This window comes from Rhinoraja longicauda, chromosome 36 (assembly GCF_053455715.1).
Source record: "Rhinoraja longicauda isolate Sanriku21f chromosome 36, sRhiLon1.1, whole genome shotgun sequence".
NCBI classification, from domain to species: domain Eukaryota; kingdom Metazoa; phylum Chordata; class Chondrichthyes; order Rajiformes; family Arhynchobatidae; genus Rhinoraja; species Rhinoraja longicauda.
The window spans coordinates 7,811,514-7,837,730 of NC_135988.1; the positions used below are offsets into that span (position 1 = coordinate 7,811,514).

General features: G+C 46.6%; 1 protein-coding gene across 4 annotated transcripts; it reads left to right on the forward strand.

The window, feature by feature from the left end:
• Nucleotides 1–1,206: 1,206 nt before the first annotated feature.
• On the forward strand, nucleotides 1,207–24,801 carry LOC144610308 (phospholipid phosphatase 5-like). Of its 4 annotated transcripts, none has more exons than XM_078428910.1 (8): nucleotides 1,207–1,283; nucleotides 10,022–10,132; nucleotides 10,867–10,975; nucleotides 11,882–11,972; nucleotides 13,774–13,837; nucleotides 16,460–16,584; nucleotides 22,066–22,236; nucleotides 24,248–24,801. In XM_078428910.1, exons 2-8 carry the CDS (start codon nucleotides 10,062–10,064, stop codon nucleotides 24,412–24,414), a joined length of 798 nt encoding a protein of 265 aa, XP_078285036.1. In that variant the 5' UTR covers nucleotides 1,207–1,283; nucleotides 10,022–10,061; the 3' UTR covers nucleotides 24,415–24,801. The 4 variants fall into 4 exon arrangements, with proteins under 4 accessions (XP_078285036.1, XP_078285039.1, XP_078285037.1 ...); XM_078428911.1 differs by lacking the exon at nucleotides 1,207–1,283 and adding an exon at nucleotides 2,159–2,273; XM_078428912.1 differs by lacking the exon at nucleotides 1,207–1,283 and adding an exon at nucleotides 9,619–9,897.
• Nucleotides 24,802–26,217: the final 1,416 nt, after the last annotated feature.

Sequence of the window (26,217 nt, forward strand, 5' to 3'; positions counted from 1 at the left end):
AAGATAGACAAGTAACTTGTCCCCTCAATCTCTCCTAACAACTGAAACGCTCAGGTCCAAGCAACATCCTGGTGAACCTCTGCATCCTCTCCAGTTAAAACACATCCTTCATGTTGTGTTGTGACTGGAATGGGCGCTTAATACTCCAGGTGTGGCCGAAGCAATATTATATAAAGTTTGAGGTAGACACAAAATGCTGGAGTAACTCAGCGGGACAGGCAGCATCCCTGGAGAGAAGGAATGGATGGCGTTTTGGGTTGATGCCCTTCTTCAGACTGGTTTGGGATATTGATTTCTCTAACTTCAGGTAACCCTGGCATTCCCTCTCTCTGTCCATCTCACCCAAGTTGCACCAGCTTCTCGTTCTCACCTAGCAAACAGCTAACAATGGCCTGTTTCCTTTATCATGTTGTACTTTGTGGTGCGGTATCTGTTATACCTTTGTTATGACTCTGGACGGACCACAAGTACACGTGTTTAAAAGGTTAGAATGCTGGAGCTTAAATCCAGGCTGTTTATTCCACGGCCACCTGGAACCAGAGTGACCACCAAATCACCTGGACCTACTTGAGCTCCAAAGGGCGGCACGGTGGCGCAGCGATAGAGTTGCTGCCTTACAGCGAATGCAGCGCCGGTGACTCAGGTTCGATCCTGACTACGGGCGCCGTCTGTATGGAGTTTGTACGTTCTCCCCGTGACCTGCGTGGGTTTCCTCCGAGATCTTCGGTTTCCTCCCACACTCCAAAGACGTACAGGTATGTAGGTTAATTGACTGGGTAATATGTAAAAATTGTCCCCAGTGCGTGTAGGATAGTGTTAGTGTGCGGGGATCGATGGGCGGCGCGGACTCGGTGGGCCGAAGGGCCTGTTTCCGTGCTGTATCTCTAAATCTAAAAACCTAATTCTCTTATATACACGTTACTACACAGACAAACAAAGTAGTCCTTGCAATATCACAACATATCATTGTTACTTTTTTTGCATATATTTCATTTATTTGTTGTACATCTCTCTCCATCAGTATCTATGTCTCTCCCGACTCTCAGTCTGAAGAGGCGTCACCCATTGCATCTCCCCAGAGACGCCACCTGTCCCATTGAGTTACTCCAGCGTGTTGCACCTCTCTATCTCTGTGCCTGTCCCGTGGTCAGGGTGGGAGGTGCAGCGGCTCTGCCCGGCCGGGAGGCGGCGCTGCCGTGGGAGGACCAGCGGGTTCCGCCCCGCCCCCGTCATCCACGTCAGTGGTTTCCAGGTGACGGCGGCGGAGGAAGCGGCGGCCGGGGGTGAGTGAGGGATGGAAGGAGAGAGGGAAGGAGAGAGGGAAGGAGAGAGGGGGAGTGATGGAAGGAGGGAGAGAGGGAGGGAGTGAAGGAAGGAGGGAGAGAGGGAGGGAGAGAGGGAAGGAGAGAGGGAGGGAGAGAGGGAAGGAGAGAGGGAGGGAGAGAGGGAAGGAGAGAGGGAGGGAGAGAGGGAAGGAGAGAGGGAGTGAGAGAGGGAAGGATGGAGGGAGTGAGTGAGTGAGGGAGTGAGAGAGGGAAGGAGAGAGGGAGTGAGTGATGGAGGGAAGCAGGGAGAGTGGGAGGGAGTGAAGGAAGGAGGGGGGAGGGAGGGAGAGAGAGAGAGGGAAGGGAGGGAAGGAAGGAGGGGGTGAGGGGGGGGTGAGGGGGGGGTGAGTGAGGGAGGGAGAGAGGGAGGGAATGAAGGAGGGAGGAAGAGAGGGAGGGAGAGAGGGAGAGAGAGGGAGAGAGAGGGAGGGAGAGAGGGAGGGAGAGAGGGAGGGAGAGAGGGAGGGAGGGAATGAAGGAGTGAAGAGAGGGAGGGAGGGAAGGAGGGAGAGTGAGGGAGGGAGTGAATGAGTGAAGGAGGGCGGCCCGGGCCCGGGAGATGGGGCAGAGGCAGGGTTAAGGTGCATGGGAGGATGAATGAGGGGGAGATGGAGGGAGGAGGAGGGATGGAGGGAGGAGGAGGAGGGATGGAGGGAGGAGGAGGAGGAGGGATGGAGGGAGGAGGAGGAGGGGGGGATGGAGGGAAGAGGAGGAGGAGCGTTGGGGAGGAGGGAGATGGGAGGATTGGGAGGGAGGTGGGGATGGGGGAGGGAGAAGATGCAGGAGATGAGGGAGAGTGGGGAGATGGGTGGCAGGGGTGAGGTGGGAGGGGAAGGAGAGAGTGGAATGGGAACAGAGATGGGAGGATTAGGAGGGGAGGGGGAGATTAGAAGGGTGGAGGAGGAAATGGGAAAGGTGGAGGGGAGATCGGGGGAAAAGAGGCAGAAGGTGAGATGTGGGAAGATGGGCCTGATGTCAGCGTGATATGTTGTGCCTTGTGGTGACTAATGTTGTTTACCAATGTTCTCCACTCTCCTCACCCTGAGAGACTGTGTTTACGGAAGGGATGGCACATTGTGCCATTGTCAGGTGTTTGTTGATTCAGTCTAGATTCAGAGTGATACAGTGTGGAAGCAGGCCCTTCGGCCCAACTTGTCCACACCGGTCAACATATCGCAGCTACACCAGTCCCACCTGCCTGCGCTTGGACCATATCCCTCCAATCCTATCCTATCCATGTACCTGTCTAACTATTTCTTAACCGATGGGATAGTCCCAGCCTCAACTACCTCCTCTGACAGCTTGTTCCGTACATCCAGCACTCTGTGTGAAAAAGTTACCCCTCAGATTCCTATGAAATCTTTTTCCCTTCACCTTGAACCTATGTCCTCTGCTCCTCGATTCCCCTACTCTGGGTTAGAGACTCTGTGCATCTACCCGATCTGTTCCTCTCGTTATTTTGTACACCTCTATAAGATCACCCCTCATCCTCCTGCGTTCCAAGGAATAGAGAGGCCTACACAACCTCTCCCTTTTGCTCACAACCTCAAGTCCTGGCAAGTTGCCAGTGGCAACACCCTCGTGAATCTTTTCGGAACCCTTTCAAGCTTGACAATATCTTTCCTGTAACATGGTGCGCAGAACCGAACGCGATATTCTAAATGCGGTCTCACCAACATCGTACAACTGCAACATGACCTCCCAACTTCTATACTCTAAGAGTGAACTGATCAGTCCACCTATACCGCCGGTCGGCCGGGCAACTATCATAATGGCAATCAGTAACTAGTGGAGCCTGGACTATTTATAATCAATATTAGTGATCCGCATGAAAGATCATAGGTCCTGCAGCCAGATTTGCCGACGATACAAGAATAGAACGTCACCTATCCATGTTCTCATCCAACATCTGCCTGCAGTTCTTTCCCACACATGTTCTCCAGAGGTGCTTCCTGATTTGCTGAGCTACTCCAGCATCTTGTGTCCTTTGTGTGAACCAGCATCTGCAGTTCCTTGTGCGGTTCCTTGTGCAGTTCCTAGGTGGACGAGCAGGTTGTGGGAGTGACATGGAGCCTGCAGAAGGAATGTGAGCAGACAAGAAGTTGTTGAAGTACAATGTGAGGTTATGTCAGGAAGAGCTATTTAAACAAAGCGAGATTGTGCTATGTTGTGGGACAGAGGGTTCAAGTGCAAGAAACACGAAAAGTCAGCATTCAGATACAGCAGGAAGTTGGAAATAATGTTTTTCATTGCACAGGGAATGGAGTATAACATTGGTTAATATGATGAATGCTGGTGAGATGGACTTGAGTATTCTGTACAGTTTTGGTCTTTGTGTTCATGAGTCTGAAGAAGGGTTTCGACCTGAAGCGTCACCCATTCCTTCTATCCAGAGATGCTGCCTACCCTGCCGAGTTACTCCAGCATTATATGTCTATTTCCTGCTTCCTTAGAAGATTCATTAGATTATTTCCTGGCATCAAGGAAATGATGTGTGAGTTAGATGGTGTAGACTGGGGGCCTAGTTTGAAAGAACAAGAGGTGATCTTGTATGAAAAATAAGATTTTGTGAGGAGACTCAGGGTGGATGCCGAGAGAATATTCCCTTTGTGGAGTTATCTAGAAAATGGCAGCATAGTTTCAAAAGTGTTCTCCCTTTTGGCTGGAGATAAAGATCATCAATCTTTGGAACTTGATTCCAGTGAGTTCTGCAGACAGAATCATTCAAGACAGAGATTGTTAGACATTTAAACCACAAGGAAATAAAGGGGTCTGAGGAAAGAGCAGGGATGTGGTGTTGTGGCCAAAATCAGATTCGCTGTGCTCTGACAGAAGGAGGAAACACTCTTAAGTGGCCCAAAGTGCTGGAGTAACTCAGCAGGTCAGGCAACATCTCTGGAGAACATGAATAGGTGACTTTTTGGGTCGGGACCCTTCTTCAGACCAGAAATGTCATCTATCCTTGTTTCCATGTTCTCCAGAGATGCTGCCTGACTCGCTGAGTTACTCCAGCACATTGTGTAAACCACCGTCTGCAGTTCCTCGTTTCTACTTAATATAGCAATCTGATTGTTGGATCGCACTGTTGAAAAGATAATTAAGATGTGTTTTGCATGAGTATTTTTGAGGTCTAGGTGCCCATGAGCTTTGGCCTCTGGTCAGTGTTCCTGTGTGTAATTCACCATTTGGTTGAGAGACTACAAGAGATCAAATCGATGCTAAATTGTACATGTTCACAAGATAGCAAAAGGTGTCAATTTAATTTATAAATACTCCAGATGGTTGATGTCTGTCTGAGGCAGCAGCTGCTTTGAAGTTGGTTGCACTTTGCATTCAAGCATTGAGCGTTAAACTCGAGAACTTGTTAATGTTAGGGAACAGTAACACCAAATTACTGACTCAGTCAGCCTCTGCCCTCCAGTTGGCGTGTGTTGTGCGTCACACCGCCAAAGGTCGTAAGGGATAGGAGCAGAATTAGGCCATTCGGCCCATCAGGTCTATTCCGCCATTCAATCATGGCTGATCTATCTCTCCCCCCCACACCCCATTCTCCTGCCTTCTCCCCATAACCCCAGACACCAGATTAATCAAGAATCTATGTATCTCTGCCTTAAAAATATTCATTGAGCATGACCTGCAGCCATCTTAGAAAAAGCTAAAAGTGCATTTCATAAGAGATAGGAGCAGAATTAGGCCATTCGACGCATCGTCTACTCCGCCATTCAATCATGGATGATCTACCTTTCCCTCTTAACCCCAATACTCCTACCTTCTCCCCATAACCTCTGGCACCTGTACTAATCAAGAATCCATCTACCTATGCCGTAAAAATATCCATTGACTTGGCCTCCAGAAGTCTGTGGCAATGAATTTCACAGATTCACCACCCTCTGAAAAGAAATTCCTCCATCTCCTTCTTAAAGATACGTCCTTTTATAGTGAGGCTATGACCTCCGGTCCTAGACTCTCCCACTAGTGGAAACGTCCTCTCCACATCCACTCTATCCAGGCATTTGTGTCGATAATTCTTTGTGGAAGAAGTTTAAATGGGGAGTGCGATAATGATAGGGGCATCTAGAGTCAGGGGCACTGACGGGTGATTGTGTGGCTGAGAATGGGACACCAGGATAGTTTGTTGCTCCCCAGGTGTCCGGGCCAAGGATGGTCTTGAATTGGCCACCGGGCAGTCTGAAAAGCAAAGGTGAGCAGCCAGAGGTTATGACCCATGTTGGTACCAACACCAAATGGAGGAAGATAGAAGAGGTCCTGCAAAGGGAGCTCAGGGAGTTAGTTTAGGTTAAGTACAGTGAAAAGCTTTTTGTTGCATGCTATCCAGTCAGTGAAAAGACTATACATCATTACAATCAAGCCCTTTACAGAGTACAGAAACAGAATGAAGGGTCTCGACCCGAAACATCACCCATTCCTTCTCTCCTGAGATGCTGCCTGACCCGCTGAGTTACTCCAGCATTTTGTGATACCTCAGAATGAAGGGAACAACGTTTAGTGCCAAGGTAAAGTCTGAAGATAGTTAGAGGGTTTCCAATGAGGTGGATGGCATGTAGTGAACTGAAAAGCAGGACTTCCGAGGGTCTCCTCAAGCTGACCCCTGTACCACAAGCGAGTGTGAGACAAGGGCCAAGAAGATGGTGTGGATAGGTGTATGACTAAGGAGTGAATGCGGAGGGGGAAGGGGGTAGGGCCTCAGGTACATGGATCATTGGGCTCTCTTCCGGGCAAGGACAGACCAGTACAAGAGGGACAGACCGCATCAGAGCTGAAGGGGCACCAGTATTCTGGAGGGAATATTTGCTAATGCTGCTGGCGAGGGTATAAAATAGTCTTGCAGACGCTGAGACCCAAAGCATTAGACAGATGGGCATAAAGAGCCTGATATAGATGTTTCTGTGAGTTAAGTTCAGTAGAGAGAACAGTGAGGGTACAAGGATAGCGAGGAAGGTTTGATAAACCAAATGGCATTTACATTAATGCATGAAGCCTGATGGGCAAAGCAGGTGAACTCAGACTGTGGAAGGATATTGTAGCCATAATGTGGCTGGTTCTGGGAGAAGGCTGGACTGGTGGCTCAATGTTCAGGATGCACTTGTTACAGGCATGATTGAGTTGCAGGTAAAAGAGGAAATCACAGCATATACTTGGAGGATATTCTTGGAGGATCGTAGAGTGAGGCTATATGGGTCAAACTTAGAAATAAGAGTCACTTTAGCGTTGTACCTTGGGCCCTTGTTGGTCAGCAGGAACTAGAGGGTGATAGTGGACAGCACAGTGATGCAGTGGTAGAGTTGCTGCCTTGTCTTGCCAGAGACCCGGGTTCGATCCTGACCTTGGGTGATATCTGTATGGAGTTTGTACGTTCTCCCCGTGACCGTGTGGGTTTTCTCCAGGCGTTCCGGTTTCCTCCCACACACCAAAGATGTAGAGATTTGTAGGTTAGTTGACTTTTGTAAACTGGCCCCAGTTTGTAGGATAGTGCCAGTGTACGGGGTGATCGCTGATTGGCATGGACTCGGTGGGCCGGAGGGCCAGTTTCCACACGATCTCTAAAGTCTAAAGTGCAAAGGTTGTTTTTTGGATTGGAGGCCTGCAGAGGTGCTGCAGAGATCTGTACTGAATCCACTGTTGGTCCATCTATAGTTTATTTAGAATTACAGCGTGAAAACAGGCCGTTAGGTCCACCAAGTTCACGAGCTGCCAGATGAAGCTGTAGAACTGGGTACAATGGCGATGTTTAAACGGCTTTTAGACAGGTACATGAATAGAAGGGCCCAGAGGGACATGATGGGCCAAACACAGGCAGATGGGACTAGCTCGGTTATAAAGGTAGATACTAAATGCTGGAGTAACCCAGCGGGTCAGGCAGCATCTCTGGAGAGAAGGAATGGGTGACGTTTCAGGTCGAGACTCTTCTTCAGACTGAGTCTCCACCCGAAATGTCACCCATTCCTTCTCTGCAGAGATGCTGCCTGTCCCGCTGAGTTACTCCAACATTTTGTGTCCACCTTCAATTTAAAGCAGCACCTGCAGTTTTTTCCTGCACATAGCTCGGTTATAAAATCTGGTCAGCACAGTTGAGTTAGGCTGAAGGGCTTGTTTCGTGTCTCACTGACTCGTTTTAATTGCCTTCAATGCTACATCATATCACTGATCACGTTATGTTCCAAACAGTGATTGGACAGTGTATTAAATAACATGCAGCTGGCCTGTGGAGAGCTAAAGCTTCAGTGTTTTAATTCTGTGTCTATTGTTGTAGATAGTCACAAAAAGTTGGAGTGATTAATATCATGGCTTTGCATCATGTGGGCCAACCTTCCTGTGCCATTCTTTTAAAAAGATATCTATTTATCAGTCTGAAGAAGGGTCTCGACCCGAAACGTCACCCATTCCTTCTCTCCTGAGATGCTGCCTGATCTGCTGAGTTACTCCAGCATTTTGTGAATAAATACCTTCGATTTGTACCAGCATCTGCAGTTATCTTCTTATACTATTTATCTTTAATCCTTATTTTTCTCCATCAACCCAAAATTTTCTACTGATTTTTTAAAATCGTTATGCCTTGCACTACCAAAATAAATAATCTTTTGTAATCCAAGTTGGGTGACTGATCTTATGTAGTAACTTAAGTGTAAGAAAATAACTGCAGATGCTGGTACAAATCGAAGGTATTTATTCACAAAATGCTGGAGTAACTCAGCAGGTCAGGCAGCATCTCTGGAGAGAAGGAATGGGTGACGTTTCGGATCGAGACCCTTCAGACTGAAGAAGGGTCTCGACCCGAAACGTCACCCATTCCTTCTCTCCAGAGATGCTGCCTGACCTGCTGAGTTACTCCAGCATTTTATGTAGTAACTTAATCTACAAAGTCATGGAGCCCAACTACAAAAACCTCCTATCCTCTGTTTTGGAGAAAATATTTCTGCACTATGAACCTTTGAAGTTCTATTTTGCATAGGACATATATGCACTGTAATTGGTTGCGTTTAAGAAAGTGTTGATCGTCGCAGCACAGAGAGGTAAGGTGGTGAGGAAGGCAGGGGGGGGGGATTTTGCTTTTGGCAGTCGTGGCATAGAATATAAGAGTCACGAGTTTTGTTGGCATCTCCTATGGTCCTTCTGCTGCTGGACATGAGGGCCAGGGTGTGGTGAAGACGCCCCTCCAAATAAGGGATTCTGTGTAAATTTCTGTGTAAATTTGGAAATTAATACCTGTATTGAACGTGTAACCTCCGGAAATGTTGGTTGGGGTTGTTGAAAAGAAGATGTTTTGTAATTATTTATTACTTGAATAAAGTATTTTTTGATATTATAAAAACAAAAAACAAATCTGTACTGAAATGGAACAGTTAAATTCTTACTTGCAGCAATACAGCAGGTTGCTAAGCACACTCAATAGATAATATGAACAATATTTTTTTAAATTCAATGAATAAAAAAGACAATATTGTGCAAAAAAACAAAATAAAGCCCAAAGTCCGTGCTGCAATTAAGGCAGTTCGTAGTTCGGAGTTTAGTTGGAGTTCGTAGGATTCAATAGCTTGATGGTTTTTTGGAAGAAGCTGTTCCTGGACGTTAATTTTCAGGTTCCTGTGACTTCTTCCTAATGGCAGGCATGAAATGAGAGCGTGACCAAGATGGTATGTGGTCCTAGATGCTGGCTACCTTTTTGAGGCAGTGCTTTTCGAAGATGGACAGCAGGTATTTGATGTTACAACTCACAACTGGTGCGTGTCAGTACGGAGTTTGGACTTCAGTCTGAAGAAGGGTCTCGACCCGAAATGTCACCCATTCCTTCTCTCCAGAGATGCTGCCTGTCCCGCTGAGTTACTCCGGTATTTTATGTCTACCTTAAACTTTTATATAATATTCCATCGGCCACACCTGGAGTGTAACGCACCATTCCAGTCACAACACATCATGAAGGATGTGTTTTAATTGGAGAGGATGCAGAGGTTCACCAGGGTGTTGCTTGGACTCGAGCGTTTCAGTTGTTCGGAGAGATTGGGGTGGCTGGGTTTGATTTTCTTGGATGAATGGAGGCCGAGGGGTGACCTGATGTCGAGAAGATTGGAGGATGGATATCGTAATTAGAAGAACCCTTTTGTCTTAGTTGTGGGTTTGTAAAGCAAGAAGGCTTGCATCCAAGGTGAGAGGGAAGGGATTTGAATTAGAAAGTATTTACACATCTGGAACATCTGGGTATGAGGTAGTGAAGACAGATGATCATGCAACATCTAAGAAGCGTCCAGACAAGCACTTGGATTGCTAAGGCATAGAAGACCACTGCCCAAACACTGGTAGATGAGTACATTGGTGGGCATGATGTGGTGGACCGTAGGACCTGTCGAATACAGGATGTCTGCTTTCTTGTTGTCTTCTTTCAGGTAACTGTTGAAGTCACAAACTGTTGATCCATGTGATGAATCATCACTTTTGCACACTATTGCGCAGCCTGAGTTCAACTCACTGTTGTCGAAGTGTGGAACAATCAATAACTCAAGCCTAGGTTTGGCGTGTCAATAAGTGGACGTGTTGCTCGTGCTCATGACACTGAACGGTACGAGGTGCTGACGAGATGATACGGGGATAAGTGGGAATGGAAGCAGCACAGGAGTCTGCATAACTGACGCTGTTAAATTCTCATAAAGATGCATCTAACAATGTCCATTCTTTCCAAACAGATTGGCACTGAAACACCGGACCAATAAAACTCAGGCCAACATGCGGAAGAATGGGATAGCAAGTTTTATCTGTGAAATTGTATTAAGATTGTTCCTGTTTGGGATATTCCTGTGAGTGAATAAACTAGACTCAATTTGCGTCCTTTTACGTGATAGCCATAGAGTGATACAGTGTGGAAGCAGGCGCTTCGGCCCAACGCCCACACTGGCCAACGTGTCCTAGCTACACTAGTCCCACCTGTCCTATCCATGTGCCTGTCTAACTGTTTCTTAAATGTTGGGATAGTCACTGCCTCAACCACCTCCTCTGGCAGCTTGTTCCAAACACCCACCACCCTTTGCGTGAAAAAGTTACCCCTCAGATCCCTATTAAACCATTTCCCCATCACCTTAAACCTATGTCCTCTGGTCCTCGATTCACCTACTCTGGGCAAGAGACTCTGTGCATCTACCCGATCAAGGACTGATTGATTATTTAGGAAATCATGTGAGTGGGGGGTATTGGTGGGAAAAGGGAGGGAAAAAGGTAAAGCGAAATTTCAGAGATTTGGCCAGCGTTAAATCTTTCTCTTGGAGCTTGTAACTAGGCGGCATTGTAGGGGAAAATAGAGGGAAGATTTCCTTGCATGCCTTCTGCAGTACCTGAACTGAAAGTGACTGATATTGCCATTGAGTGTGCCCTTCCCGCACACCGTTAACTTCTGAAGTGCATGGAGTTTAATTCAATTGAAATAGTGTTTCAAAGTTGTCCGGCCTTTTGTGCTACTGACGCACGAGGATAAATATAATGCTTATCTAACTTGTAAGAATGTTTCTTCTTTTAACATATTCCTTTTATTCTGCAGGATTTCTGAAACACTGACTCCATTCCACCGAGTAATCCACCCAGAGGAGATGTGGCTGTACAAAAACCCCCGGACTGAGAGGGACACAGTTCCTACTTGGCACATGTTTGTACGTAAAACATCATAGAATTGCTCACGCAGTCTAATAATGTGCCCATCGCAGGTTAACAACTTGTCAGGCTTCCAGCTAAACAACCCACTTTCTGGATAAGAATGGGCAATGCCAGGCTTGAAGATTATTCCAGTCCAGGGGCATTTAATGCCAGTTCTCGTGCTTCAAACCCTCGTAGTGGGTATCTCAATGGAGTCTAGATCGAACCTGCCATTTTGGTCTTCATAATTCTACCCATACAATTTGGCTGTCCTCCACCAGCTCTCAGCCATCGGCCTTCAAAGGGATCAGGGTGAAATAAGGAACTGCAGATGCTGGAATCTTGAGCAAAATACAAAGTGCTGGACGTACTTAGCTGGTCAGGCAGCATCTGTGGGAGTAATGGATAGGTGATGTTTCCGGTCCCAAAACGTCGCCTATCTATGTCGTCCAAGGAATCAGGGTGCATGTGCAGGCATTTGTCATTAATGGACTCAGACTGGGGGTTGCTCTGTTCCTCCCACACCTCGACTGGAATAGAGGTTGGGGGCAGGACAGGCTGTGTCCTGGGACCTCTGTGGGCAATTAAACATGCCCACCATTTTCCCTGCTGTCGTGCACTCACTAACCCCTTACTTGAGCTCAGCTCCGGCTTTTGCTCTGTGCGTTGCTCCCCCCACATTCCCATCCCACCAGGCCAGCCATCCGCAACAGTGAGATTCATCGTCCTTGTTAATGGGGTGGAACTCAAAGAAAACCGCGGTCAAATAATTGCAGTTGAGAACTAATATTACGGAATCTACAGCTTCCTCAAGTTGCAATGTAGATTGGCCCTCGCCATTTGGTGACTTATATTTGTAATTTTCACTTCCTCTTTGTTTTTTTAAATGTAGCTGATAACGCTGTCCATTCTTCTTCCAACAGGCTATTTCCTTCATGACCCCATTGATGGCAATACTTCTGATGAGGGTGCTGAATAGAACAGAAAGCAGGGACGTGAGGGAAGGTTGTTTAGGTGAGAGACACTGTTTGCGTTGGTCTTGAGCGCTCTCAAAGTTGGGTCAACGAATATTGCCGAAAATGTTCCAGTTGTGTGTGTGCCTCATCTCAAACTGTTAACACAATCACAACATCCTAATGTGTCGGAAGGAATTGCAGATTCGGGTTTACACCGAAGATAGACACAAATTTGCTGGAGTAACTCACCGGGTCAGGCAACATCTCTGGTGAAAAGGAATAGGTGTCGTTTTGGGTCGAGACAGTTTTTCAGACTGAGTCAGGGGATGAGGCAAACTAGAGATATGGAAAGGTACGGAAGATTTAGACAGGTACATGGATAGGACAGATTTGGAGGGATATGGACCAAGCGCAGTCAGGTGGGACTAGTGTAGCTGGGACATGTTGGCTGGTGTGGGCATGTTGGGCTGAAGGGCCTGTTTCCACTCTGACTATGACTCTAAATCAAAGGTACAGAACAAATCAAAGCCAGCACCAATGACCAAGGAAAGGTGGAGCCCACCATAGTCCATTGTTGGTGTCATGAAGGACAATTATGACAGCATTGCCTTCAATGTCTTGCTTTCAATGCACTATCGTGCGCTCCACCTTTCTTTGGTCATTGGTGCTGGCGCTGATTTGTTCGGTACCTTTTCATGTCTCTAGTTTCCCTTTCCCTCCACTCTCAGAATGAAGAATGGACTTGACTGAAACATCACCTGTTTCTTTTCTCCAGAGATGCTGCCTGACCTGCTGAGTTACTCCAGCATTTTGTGTCTATCACAGCACCCTAAACTGCTTTCCAGGCCATCCTGTTTTTGAAGTATCGCCACTGCGGTTATTTAAAGAGAATGTGGCAAGCAGTTATGCATGACCAAGAACTGTGTGGATGGCTAGGTTGTTTTATAACTCGTGATAGGTGTCTCATTTTGGGGCTCAATCAGTACTAAGCCAAAGTAATGTGATGTGGCCCTGCACTTTCCAGTTCCAACACCTGTCTGTACTTAATGTTGGCCAGGCTTTTAGCCATAACACTGCAATTGGCCTGTGCTCTCCCAGGTCAGGGAGAGCACAAGATATGGCAAAAGATAACAATTTTAGAGATACAGCACAGAAATAGGCCCTTCGGCCCACCGAGTCCGCGCCGACCAGCGATCCCTGCATATTAATGCTAATCTACACACACGAGGGGCAATTTATATTTATACAAAGCCAATTAGCCTAAAAACCTGTACGTCTTTGGAGTGTGGGAGGAAACCAAAGATCTCGGAGAAAACCCACGCAGTCACAGGGAGAACGTACAAACTCCGTGCAGACTTCACCCGTACTCAGGATCGAACCAGCGAAGGGTCTCTAGTGCCAAAAGCGCTGTAAGGCCGCAACGCCACCGTGCCACCCTTTATTTGCACCTTGCACCCATTTTAATTCACCCTTTCTTTTCATTGAATGTGTAATGTTCAAGTGGTACAAACTGTGAGTGAGTCCCTTGAATGATTTAATTGATCTGCTGAATTATAAAACAAATACTTGGAGGGCTGGATATAATAGGTTTGCTTTGGATCTGAAATATTTCAGTTCAGACTGACTGAGGGGAAATTGTAGAATTTTGGACACGGGCCATTTCACTTGCTGTTTTATGGAGTCACGGCTTTGTGGTTGAAATGGAAATGATTCCCTTGTTTATGCCCCATAAGGGTGGATTAATGTGGTGAGGCAAAGGTAGTCTTTTACGAATCTGTTAAGATGTCTTGTAAACAATTTTGTGCAGAGTTTGTGTAACAGTAATAGTTAAAAAAATAATCAGCGTCTTTCACTTGCAGCGGGATCTCTAGGCCTGGGTTTGAACGGAGTGATCACAAACACTCTTAAACTGGTGGTGGGAAGGTGAGTTCCAAATACACAGCTTTGATAGAACATATTTTAAAAGTGTAATCACATTTTACGTGTTTTGAGGATTTGAGCAGATGGCAGTTTTGAAAAAGTGTCTCGACACGAAACGTCACCCATTCCTTCACTCCAGAGATGCTGCCTGTCCCTCTGAGTTACTCCAGCTTTTTGTGCCAGTTTTGAAAGCTGTTCAATTGAGGAACAGGCAAAACATCTTCTGCTTAAAGCTGAGATTGGTGCTGCATCTTTCAATGTGGTCAGCGATGCAGTCTTCCAATGGGTCACAGGTTCACAAGTTATAGAAGTAGAATTAGGCCATTCTGCCCATCGAGTCTACTTAGTCCTTCAATCATGGCTGATCTCTGCCTCCTAATCCCATTTTCCTGCCTTCTCCCCATAACCCTTGACACCCGTTCTATTCAAGAATTTGTCTATCTCTGTCTTAAAAATATCCACAGATATTTTACTGAGTAACTACCCTCTGACTAAAGAAATTCTTCCTCACCTCCTTTCTAAAAGAGTGCCCTTTTAATTCTGAGGCTATGACCTCTGGTCCTGGACTCTCCCATTAGTGGAAACATTCTTTCCACATTCATTCTATCTATGCCTTTCATTATTCTGTAAGTTTCAATGAGGCCCCCCCTCAACCATCTAAACTCCAGTGAGTAGAGGCCCAGTGCTCATCAAATGCAAACCCACTCATTCCTGGAATAATCTTGTGAACCTCCTCTGGACCCTCTCCAGAGCCAGCACATCCATCCTCAGATATGGGACCCGGTGATTTGGGTCGCTGTCTTGGCACGTCAACATGGCTTCAGGTCTCATGAAAACATTGAACTGTACCTGTCCTTCAATAATGCTTTTAAAGCTTGTTTATTGGCCTTCCAGGGCATTGTCGGCTACTACTAATCAGGACATACTAGTCAGTATCGAATGGGCTACCAATTGAGGTCCACTATTCAAAGCAAAACCTTCTGATATTTAACCTTAATCAGGTCTACACAACTTACATATGTGACCCTGGTCTACCATCAGTTACTCAGAAAAACACCATCAGCTGAAATACAACGTGTTACCAGCATATTTGATGCTTTGAGTAAATATAAACTCAATATATTTCTAAGAATCTTTCCTCTCCAATTTTGCGTATGGCCCCGACCTTATTAATCATCACTTAATAGAAATCAAAGATAAAATGCTGTCCCAAAATCAGACTCGAAAGAACACTATTGGTTGGCATGTTGACCCAAGTTCTTATTTCATTGCTTTCTGGTCCCAGCTGGTCAGAACCGTTTTGTTTTTCAAAATCACAGATACCCACAGCATTCAATTTGTAGAGGTAATCACATTTTTTGGAAGTGTAAGCAGATGATATATTTTGTCCTCCAGCTTCTTTGTGCTTCCAATCAAACTATATTCACACTTGACAGCAATGTTTTTGAAGGCTCCAATTTGTGCCTCTCTCCATCTCTGTGTTGCATCCCTAATGGTTTCCTCAAACATCTTTCCTTTGGATTTGAAATTTCACATTCTGAAAGAGGTGACATGAATGTTGGAGCAAATCAAAACACCATTTTAATTAGGCAACCCAAATCCATATTTAGTTTTGAGATGCAGCATGGAAACAGGCCCTTCGGCCCATCAAGTCCACACCAATTATCGATCACCCGTTCACACAAGTTCTACATTATCTCAGTTTCTCGTCCACTCCTACACACCAGGGGGAATTTACAGAGGCCAATTAGCCAACACGCCCACGCGCCTTTGGAATGTGGGCGGAAACCGGAGCTCCTGGAGGAAACCCCACGCGATCCAAGGGAGAACATACAAACTCCACCCAGGCACCTGAGGTCATGATCGAACCCCGGTCTCTAGAGCTGGGAGGCAGCAGCTCTACATGCCTTCCTTCCAATCAGTTCATAACCCTGTGATTTTCTTTTTACAAAACTACAGATACTAGATGCGTCCGCCTTGCAGAGAATGTTATATAGTAGAAAATCACATTGGCATGAACTGTCCGAGAGGCAAATGGAAATTGCAGCTATCCATCTTAACACACCTGTGTTGCAGCGTACCATCCAGAGGAACCTTCTCCCATCCCTGCCTACATATTCTTTCACCCCCTTGCGTGATTGTGAAATGTCTTCTTCCATCCCCTGCGCCTTACATGCTTCCATGCTGTTCATCTTGACTGCAGGTTTACAGTCTCATTCGCCTGTGGATATGGACACTTCTGATTAGCCGACAAGCCCACGCATCTTTGGGATGTGGGAGGAAACCAGAGCACCCGGACAAACCTTCTGAATTCTCTGGGTTTGCTTGGCACCTTTCACTGCATCCAGGCATTCAGAATCAGTAGGCAGCTTGGAGGTCCAAGATCATAAATGATAGGAATTAAGCCATTCGGCCCATCATGTCTACTCCTCCATTCAATCGTGGCTGATCCATCTCTCCCTCCTTCTCCCCATAACCTCTGACGTCCATACTAATCAAGAATCTATCTTTCCCTGCCTTAAGTGTGTCCACTGAGCTCTACGCTCTGCAGTCTAGGCTTCGCAGTACTGTGTCGGAGTGGGTGCCGGTGATGGCCTGATGTTGACTGGTGCTCACTGTTTGCAGACCTCGGCCAGATTACTTCTATCGTTGTTTTCCGGACGGAGTGGTGACTGAGGACATGCAGTGCACAGGGGACCCCACAGTAATACTGGAGGGAAGGAAGAGTTTCCCCAGTGGCCATTCCTCTTGTGAGTACATCACCATGTGCTAATTGTGTTGACTTGTAGGCCATGACAATCCTTGTACGTATTATTTAATCCTTGTACGTATTATTATTGTGTTATACCATACAATACCATACACATACAGCCGGAAACAGGCCTTTTCGGCCCACCAAGTCCGTGCCGCCCAGCGATCCCCGTACATTAACACTATCCTACACACACTAGGGACAATTTTTACATTTACCCAGCCAATTAACCTACATCACCCGGGCAAGCTTAAGACTGACCATTCTTTTTAGCACGACTGAATATTTATATATACTGAGCTTTTTTTGTTGTTTACTCTGGTGTTTACAGAGTGCTATGTTTACATATCTTGCAGATGAGACATAGTTTGCAAACTATGATGCATCCTTTGCAATTACCCTGCGGGTTAACATTTTTCATGCAAAGGATGGTGGGTTTATGGAACGAGCTGCCAGAGGAGGTTGTTGAGGCAGGTGTTATTGCAACTTTTAAGAAACATTCAGACAGGTACCTGATTAGGACAGGTTTAGAGAGATACTAGACCAAGTGGGCCCGCTGGGCCCATTCCCCCACCCCCCAATTCTCTCCTCCCCCAGCCCCACTCTTACTCTCCCCATCCCCCCTTTCCCCAGCACCCCCCTTTCCCCCACTCTCTCTTCCCCCCCACCAGCAACCCCCCTCCCCCCCACCCCCGCTGTCCTCCTCCCACCCCCACTCTCTCCTCCTCCCACCCTCCCCCCCCCCCCCCCCCACTCTTACTCTCCTGGAGCGGCGGACTACTGGAGACGGGCAGCGCGGCTGTGGCCTAGCCGAACTGGGATTACTCGCGGCGGTTGTGGGGGAGAGGGGAGAGAGGAGAGCAGCGAGGGGAGAGGGGAGAGAGGAGAGCAGCGAGGGGAGAGGGGAGCCCCTGAATGTGGGTGGATGGGCGGCTCCACTAACGGCGTCCATCTTGTTTGTGCGAGTAAAGAGAGAGTCCGTGCATGCTCTATGGTGACGTCATACGCACAGCAGCCCTTGGAAAAAGGTCAAGTAAGAATTTCATTGTTCCATTTCAGGACACATAACGATAAAAGACTCTTGACTCTTATCTTAACTATTTCATTCTTCTCCACCCCATTGTGCCTGATACCATCTTCCTGGGACACCAGGAAATGGTTCAATGGTGCTTTATTGTCAGGTGTACTTAGAACAGTGAAAGCCTATATTTGCATACAGAAATGGAACTGTAGCGCAGTTTACCAAAGTGTAGCATGTGTAGGTTAGTGAGTTTGGGGGTGGGTATGTGGATGGTGTGGAGCATGTCGATATTCAGGAGGTAGAGGTGTTAGATGTCTTTGAACGCTTAAGGGAAAGCTGGGCAGAGCATTGGCAGATGGAATTTAATCCTGACGTGTGCAAGGTGATGCATTTGTGGACGTCAGATATTGTACAGTAAATGGTTGGGCATGTGGATGAACAGAAATACAGGATCCAACACCATAGGAAATGGCATGGCAAGTCAAGTCAAGTTTATTTGTCACATACGCATACAAGATGTGCAGTGAAATGAAAGGTCACCCACAGTCCAGCAATAGAGCAATAAAAATAAACAATTTCACACACAATCACAACCAACACAAAAAAAAAAAAGAAACATCCATCACAGTGAGACCCTCCAGTCACCTCCTCACTGTGATGGAAGGCCAGAATGTCTTTTCTCTTCCCCTGCCGTCTTCTCCCGCGGTCAGGCTGTTGAAGTTGCCACGTCCCAGGCCGCGCCGGACGGTGAAAAGTCCGCAGCGGGCCGACCCAAGCCCCGCGATCCGAATGTTACATGCTTGCCTTCATGGCCAGGGCAGAGAATATAAAACTGGTCTGAAGTCTCGGAGACGATGACAACTCAGAGTCTGAGGAAGGGTTTCGACCTGAAACGTCACACATCCCTTTTCTCCAGAGATGCTGCCTGACCCTGCGCTGAGTTACTCCAGCACTTTGTGTTTATCTGCGGTATAAACCAGCATCTGCGGTTCCTTTCTACACAAAGAATGTAAGAGTTGGGTGGTTCTGTTGTAATGATACAACGTTGGCTAGTCTGTACTTGGAGTATTGTGTGCAGTTCTGGTCTCCGCATGAAGGGTGAGAGAGGGCAGAGTAGATTCACCAGGATGTTACATGGATAGAGGGCTTTAATTACGGGGGAGAGTTTGGATAGGCTAGGTTTGTTTGCCCTCGAGTCAAGGAGGCCGAGTGGCAACTATAAGTTTGAGAGTTATAGGTGGCGTCAAAATCATTTCTCTATGGTAGGAGTATCAGGAACAAGAGACCACACGTTTTAGGGTAAGAGGACGATATTCCAAAGAGGATCTGAAAGGTAAGTTTTTTTTTTAGCAGAGAGTGGTTGATCTTTGGAATATGTTGCCAGAGGAGGTGGTGAAAATCAGATATAATCACTGCATTTTTAAAAAGGCATAGAAGGATGCAGCCCTAAAGTAAGTGAAAACATTTACTGCAGATGAACGAAAAGATTCACTGTTTTGTAGTTTAGCACAATCCGCAGGCGTTGCCACTTTCATTTCACTGCACATCTTATATGTATGTGACAAATAAACTTGACTTGACTTGATGGGCTGAAGGACTTGTTTTAGCTTTGTGGTTTTAGAGATACATCGTGGAAACTGGCCCTTTGGCCCTCCGAGTCCACACTGGCCGGCGATCAACCTGTTCACTAGTTCTATTCTACATGCTCGGGGCAATTTACAGAAGCTAATTAACTTACAAACCTTTACTCTCCGGAATGTGGGAGGAAACACGAGCACCCGGAGAAAACCGACGTGGTCACGGAGAGAACGTACAAACTCCGTACAGACAAGACAGCACCCGTAGTCAGGATTGAACCCGAGTCTCTAGCACTCTAATAAGGCAGCAACCCTACCACTCCGTCCTGCGCTGTCCGATCTGACTGAAATCATCCATAATATCTGAGTAGGAAAGGCGGCAACTCTACCTTTGTGTTTGCAAGGAGGTAGTTGCTGATGGATCAGAAACACCTCTAGGTTACTGCCTATTACAGCAGGTTGTTTCCCTGATTCAGTTACTTGTTTCAGCCTCTGCTGCCCTCGTGAGGCAGCCTTGTGCTCACGAATGCTGTCCTGCCACAATGCTCATTCTATGAGTTTCAATAATGATTTGCAAAATTACAGCTTTGCAAAAATCAAGGCTACTTCGTTCCACTCTCTATTCTTGTCCTTGATGTTGTCTCCTTTTTATTAATTCACTTGCCCTCCATGTTGTCAGGATTTTAATCTTTAATATGGACAATCAGTGGAAGGGAATGAGCTTCTATCATTTAATGATTTAACTCTTTGCATTTCCCTTGTGTGTGATCTGGATTTTACTGCAACACTTGCTGTCAGCATGTGTTCCTCAGTATTGACATTATGTAGCCAAATGTACATTGATGTCCTTAAGATAAATAGTGTAAGAAAATATCTGCAGATGCTGGTACAAATCGAAGGTATTTATTCACAAAATGCTGGAGTAACTCAGCAGGTCAGGCAGCATCTCAGGAGAGAAGGAATGGGTGACGTTTTGGGTCGAGACCCTTCTTCAAACTGATGTCAGGGGGGCGGGACAAAGGAAGGATATAGGTGGAGACAGGAAGATAGAGGGAGAACTGGGAAGTGGGAGGGGAAGAGAGGGACAGAGGAACTATCTAAAGTTGGAGAAATCAATGTTCATTTACTGAGTTGCTGTAGATCAAAGACCTAACTGTCTTGTGCGAGAATCCACTTGCAAGAGGAAAGCTGTGGCTGTGTTGAACATGAACAGCCAAGGGGGGTGGTGGTTGAGGCAGATACGATAGTGGCATTTTGGCCCACAATGTCTTGCCAAACATGATGCCAAGACCATCAATAATCGACCCACCCATAATCCATGTCTCTCCATTCTCTGCATATCCGTATGCATATCCAAAAGTCTTTTAAATGCCACTAAAGTAACGGCTTCAACCAACACCCTCTGTAGTGATTTCCAGGCATTCATCACCCTCTGTAAAAAAAAATCTGCCCCACACATCTCCTTTAAACTTTGTCCCTTTCACGTTAAAGCTCTGCCTTCTATTATTTGAATTTTCCATCCTGGAAAAATGATTCTGACTCTCTACCCTATCGGTGCCTCATAATTTTATATACATCAACAGTTCTCCCCACAATTTCTGATGTTTCAGAGAAAACAATTCAAGTCTGTCCAACCTCATCCTGTTGCTAATACCCTCTAATCCAGGTATCATTCCTGTAAACCTCCTCTACACCCTTTCCAAAGTCTCCTCATCCTTCCTGTAATTATTATTTTTTAGATTTAGAGATACAGCGCGGAAACAGGCCCTTCGGCCCACCGGGTCCGCGCCGCCCAGCGAACCCCGCACATTAACACTATCCTACACACACTAGGGACAATTTTTTTAACATTTGCCCAGTCAATTAACCTACATACCTGTACGTCTTTGGAGTGTGGGAGGAAACCGAGGATCTCGGAGAAAACCCACGCAGGTCACGGGGAGGAACGTACAAACTCCGTACAGGGGCATACAAACTCGTAATGGGGCGAGCAGACTTGCACACAATACTCCGAGCGACCTAACCAAACTCCTGTAAAGCTGCGTCCTTTTATAATCTGCTTGCTTTTTATACTCAATTCCCCGACCTATGAAAGTAAACACACTATATGCCTTGTTACCATTCAGTTAATAGGATCATGTTAATATGTCTGACGAATAAGACTTTCTGAACACATACAAAACATTTAACCTTTCATTGATAAATTTCACAGATTTTATTTCTGAAATCTTGGGGGTTCTCTGTTGTTGGATTGAGTCTCAACGCTCTGCCTGGTCCTGAATAGATCCCCATAACACTGGCTCTGTAATAAAGTAGGTTAACTGGGCAGAATCGCTTCTGAATCTTGGTTCTCAGCCTGGTTTGGGAACAGCTCCATCCAAGACCGCAAGAAATTGCAGCGAATTGTGGACGCAGCCCAGACCATCACACAAAACGACCTTCCGTCTATTGACTCAATTTATCCTAGGAAAGGCCAGCAGCATCATCAAGGACCAGTCGCACCCTGGCCAGCCCCTCTTCTCCCCTCTCCCATCATGCAAAAGGTACAGAAGTGTGAAAACCCAGACCTCCAGATTTAGGGACAGTTTCTTCCCAGCTGTTATCAGGCAACTGAATCATCCTGCCACAACCAGAGAGCAGTGCTGAACTACTATCTATCTCTTTGGTGACCCTCGGACTATCCTTGATTGGACTTTGCTGACTTTACCTTGCACTAAACGTTATTCCCTTATCATGTATCTATACGCTGTAAATGGCTCGATTGTAATCATGTATTGTCTTCCTGCTGACTGCGTGGCACGCAACAAAACTATAGCACTGTACCTGTACACGTGATAATAAAACTAAACTAAAACCAAAATGCTTTCGCTTGTCCTTGCAGTTGCTTTTGCTGGCCTCGGGTTCACTGCCTTCTACTTAGGAGGGAAGCTCCGCTGCTTCACGCCGGGCGGCCGAGGGAAAGGATGGAGGCTGTGTGTGACGCTAATGCCTATCTACGTCGCAGGGGTCATCGCCCTGTCGCGAGCCTGCGACTACAAGCACCACTGGCAAGGTGAGAGGAGGTTTACATTGCACAGTGCCTGTGACTAACTTTGCCTAACCATCCCATTTTGTTCCACAACCTGCTCTAAATATCTTTGGCTCCATTCTTCCCAAATAATGATTAGTGCACATCTCATGGAACGTAGAAAAGTGCAGCACAAGAGCAGGCCCTTTGGCCCACAATGTCGGTGCCAAGGGTGATGCCACGGCCATCTCTTATCTGCCTGCACGTGATCCATGGCTCCCCATTCCCTGCGAATCCACATGTCTATCCAAAAGTCCGTTAAATGCCACTGTCGTATTTGCCTCCACCACCACAGGTGGCAGTGAGTTCCAGCCACTCGCCACCCTCTGTGTAAAACTAGTTCAATGGTTCTTTACTTGACACATATGCAACTGCACAGTGAAATTATACACAAGTGGGCGCCGCCATTTTTGGTGCCATCATTCAAAGTCCAAAGTCCGGTCGCTCGATGTACCGGAGCAGTTTTCACGAACCTACGTCCGTCTCCTCTCCTCGCCCGGCCGTCTGTGTGTCTTTTTCAGTCAGAGAGTTGTGAATCTGTGGAATTCTCTGCCTCAGAAGGCAGTGGAGGCCAATTCTCTGAATGCATTCAAGAGAGAGCTAGATAGAGCTCTTAAGGATAGCGGAGTCAGGGGGTATGGGGAGAAGGCCGGAACGGGGTACTGATTGAGATTGATCAGCCATGATCACATTGAATGGCGGTGCTGGCTCGAAGGGCCGAATGGCCTACTCCTGCACCTATTGTCTATTGTCCCTGAGGCCGCCTCCTGTGGCTTATCTTTAAGGCGCTGAGGCATTACTCCATTCACCCTCCAACTGGCCCTTGCTCCTCATTTGTCCGACATCTCTAGCCCCCTCTCCCCACGCATCTCCTTTAAACTTTGCCCCTCTCACTCTAAAGCTTTGCCCTCTAATATCTCACTTAGAACAGGATTCCCAGCACAGTCTGGTGAAACAAAGCCGAAGGTCAACAAAAATTGTGCATTGCCCAAGGTGTCTGCAACCTCCATGAGTAAAACTTGGCCCTGGATGGAAAGCCCATCCCCACCCCTTTCCACAGAGACCGCTCGCTCCATGACTCCTTGGTTCACTCATCCCTTCCAACCCCCAACCACTCGCTCCCCAGGTACGATCCCCTGCAACCACAGCAGATGGAACACTTGTTCCTCTACCTTCGCCCTCACATCTATCCAGCAGTCCTTCCACTTGAGACAGAGGCACCTCCTCTAAACTCTTTTTCTGCATCCCGATGCAGACCACCTTTACGTCGGCAAGTCCAGGCGTAGACTTGGTGACCATTTCGCTGAACACTTGCGCTCGGTCCACCAAGGCCTACGAGATCTTCGGGTTGCTAACCATTGTAACTCCCCTTCCCATTCCCATATTGACCTTTCTGTCCTGGGCCACCTCCATTGTCAGAGCAAGACTACATGCAAACCTCATATTCCGCTTTGGGTAGCTTACAGCCTAACGGTATGAACACTGAATTCTTCAATTTTAGGTTAACCTACAAAACCCCACCCCCCCTTTCTCCCTCCTCTGCCTCATCGGGACATGCACCCATTTCATCCCTTCTCCTCTCCTTTCACATATATTACTTCCTTAGCTTCACAGTTCGCACTTCTACCCTTGTCTCACTAATTTTTCATCTCTGGCCAATGTCCTTCTGTCCATCAAGCACCCCCGCCCACCCTCACCTGTATCTATCAATCACTCGCCAGGGCCTTCTCTCTTCACCTTTCTTACCATCCCCCCCCCCCCCCCCCAACTAGCAGTCTGAAGAAGGGTCCCGACCCAAAACGTCAGCTATCCACCTTCTCCAGAGATGCTGCCTGACCTGTCTTTGTAATTGTTTTAGTGGGTGTTCTCCCTACTCCCTACTTAATAATAGTGGGAATTTGTAAACAACCTTTTGGCCAGGGACTACTTCAGCCTCTCTTAGATAAAGCAGTGATCAGTTTGTTTTCCTTGGTCATTGTACAACTTTGTCTTGCAGATGTGCTGTGTGGCTCTCTGATGGGATTAACTCTGGCCTACACCTGCTACCGCCAGCACTATCCCAGCCTGTCGGACCCCGAGTGCCACAAGCCGTATCCACAGACCAAACTCTCAGCGGTACAGGAGCGCAAGCTTGCGAACCCCGGGTTCAAACTGGATGTATAGAGATCCACCTGCCGCAGGGCAACGCTTGCCCCGTCCTCTCCATTGTAAACTTGCTTTCCTTTTACTTTCAAGGGAACATTTGCACATATTTATAGTGGGACCCTTTGCAACAGCGTAATGGTGTACGCGCATACACAGCTCCGAAAGAAGTGCAAAACTAGGGAATTAAATGGACCAGCAAGAGACTAGAGCATTTCAAATTTTATTGGTTCACAAAGTTAAAACGATTGGTCTTTTTAACCTTTTTTTCTTAAACGAGTTATTTTTCTTTTGCTAAAAAAATACGCAAATAAAATACAGATGGTACGAAGGCAGTAGTTCAACATGGTTTTAACAAGTGCATTTCAAAGTCGCAAGGGCGCTGACAGTTTGAGTATAATTGTTTGATGAATTGTGTGGTGGAATCAATCAATGGGAACAAGTGTTTGCACGAATCTGCCCCATCCAAACTCTGATCAGCAGGACCAAGTGATTGATAATGTATTTCACAGTACACCATCATTATCAACGCATGATTCTGGATACCTTCGTTATGTCTCCATTTTCAGTTTGGACTGTGCTTGTTTCTTGGGTCATTGTGATCGGGGGTGGTATGCAGTTTTCTACAGTTTAAGAACCAGGTTGAATTTCCAGCTCGACCACCACAAAAGCTGAACACAATGTTGAGCTTCTCGGATCATGTGCACCAGTGACACTGTTCCGATTATTTCATCACGCCAGCAAGCAACTCCAGGGCTGACCGAAACACTTCCCTGCGCTCAGGTGACTCCTGAATGCTGTAGGTTAGGAAACAATATCTAGACTAGTGGACACAACGCGTTGGAGTAACACAGCAGGTCAGGCAAAGTCTTCGGTTCAAACCAGCATCTGCAGTTCCTTCTTACACAAAGGCGACGAGAGAACCATTGTTGTACACAGAGTGGTTTTGGGTGTGGAGAACACTGCCGCAGGTACAGGAGGTAGATGAAAGTGGGGCCTTCAATGAGCTGGAGTTGATTCTGAAAGGAAAGAATTTGCAATGATTATGGATTGCTCCACCATGGAGCTGCTGAGGATTGGGCAGGTTGAACAATCACTAAAGCCTTTGCGTGTCAGGGTAGGAGTGCAATGCTTTCTCAAGCCACACGTTCAAACTTCTGGTGGAAATCCATCTTCTAACAAGCTCCCCCCACCTCCATTTTAAAATTGTAAAGCTGCTTAGATTCAAATGTACACGCACACACCATGACTGCTTTGCACTTCCAACAAGACTTTTAAGTGCTTAGAGGGCACACTTTTGTACATATTTCAGCTTTAATAATGTCTTAACTATGATTAACTTCACTGTTTTGCTGGACAGGGCATGGGTTGGACATTATGCCGACTCTTACCTCATTCCTCCGTCACCGGGATCCATCCAATTACAGGAAGAAAAAAAAAATGACCTTGTTCGTCTTGCTATCTTCACTTGTTCTGTAGTGCCTTGTTTGGGCAAGTGTCAGAATAGAAGTGACTGTATATATTGTACATAACTGAAGCAATTGCTTCTGGCCAGTGTTTCAAAGGGGCACAGTAACCGTCTATGATCAAAGTAGTCGGTGGGAAGGAAAGCACAAAGCAGTATATTCATGTTGGGAGATTTCCGTTTCATTTCCCTGGAATGGGAAATCCAACTTAATGTGGAAAATGCAAAACCAATTGTGTTTTTTTTGTAAACTTCAATTCACTGACAGAACTCTGACCACAATGGAGACTGATGTTTTAGTCCTGTGATCATGCTGTCTGAACAAGTCAAGCCTGTGGATAAATCTTTGTGTTCTAATA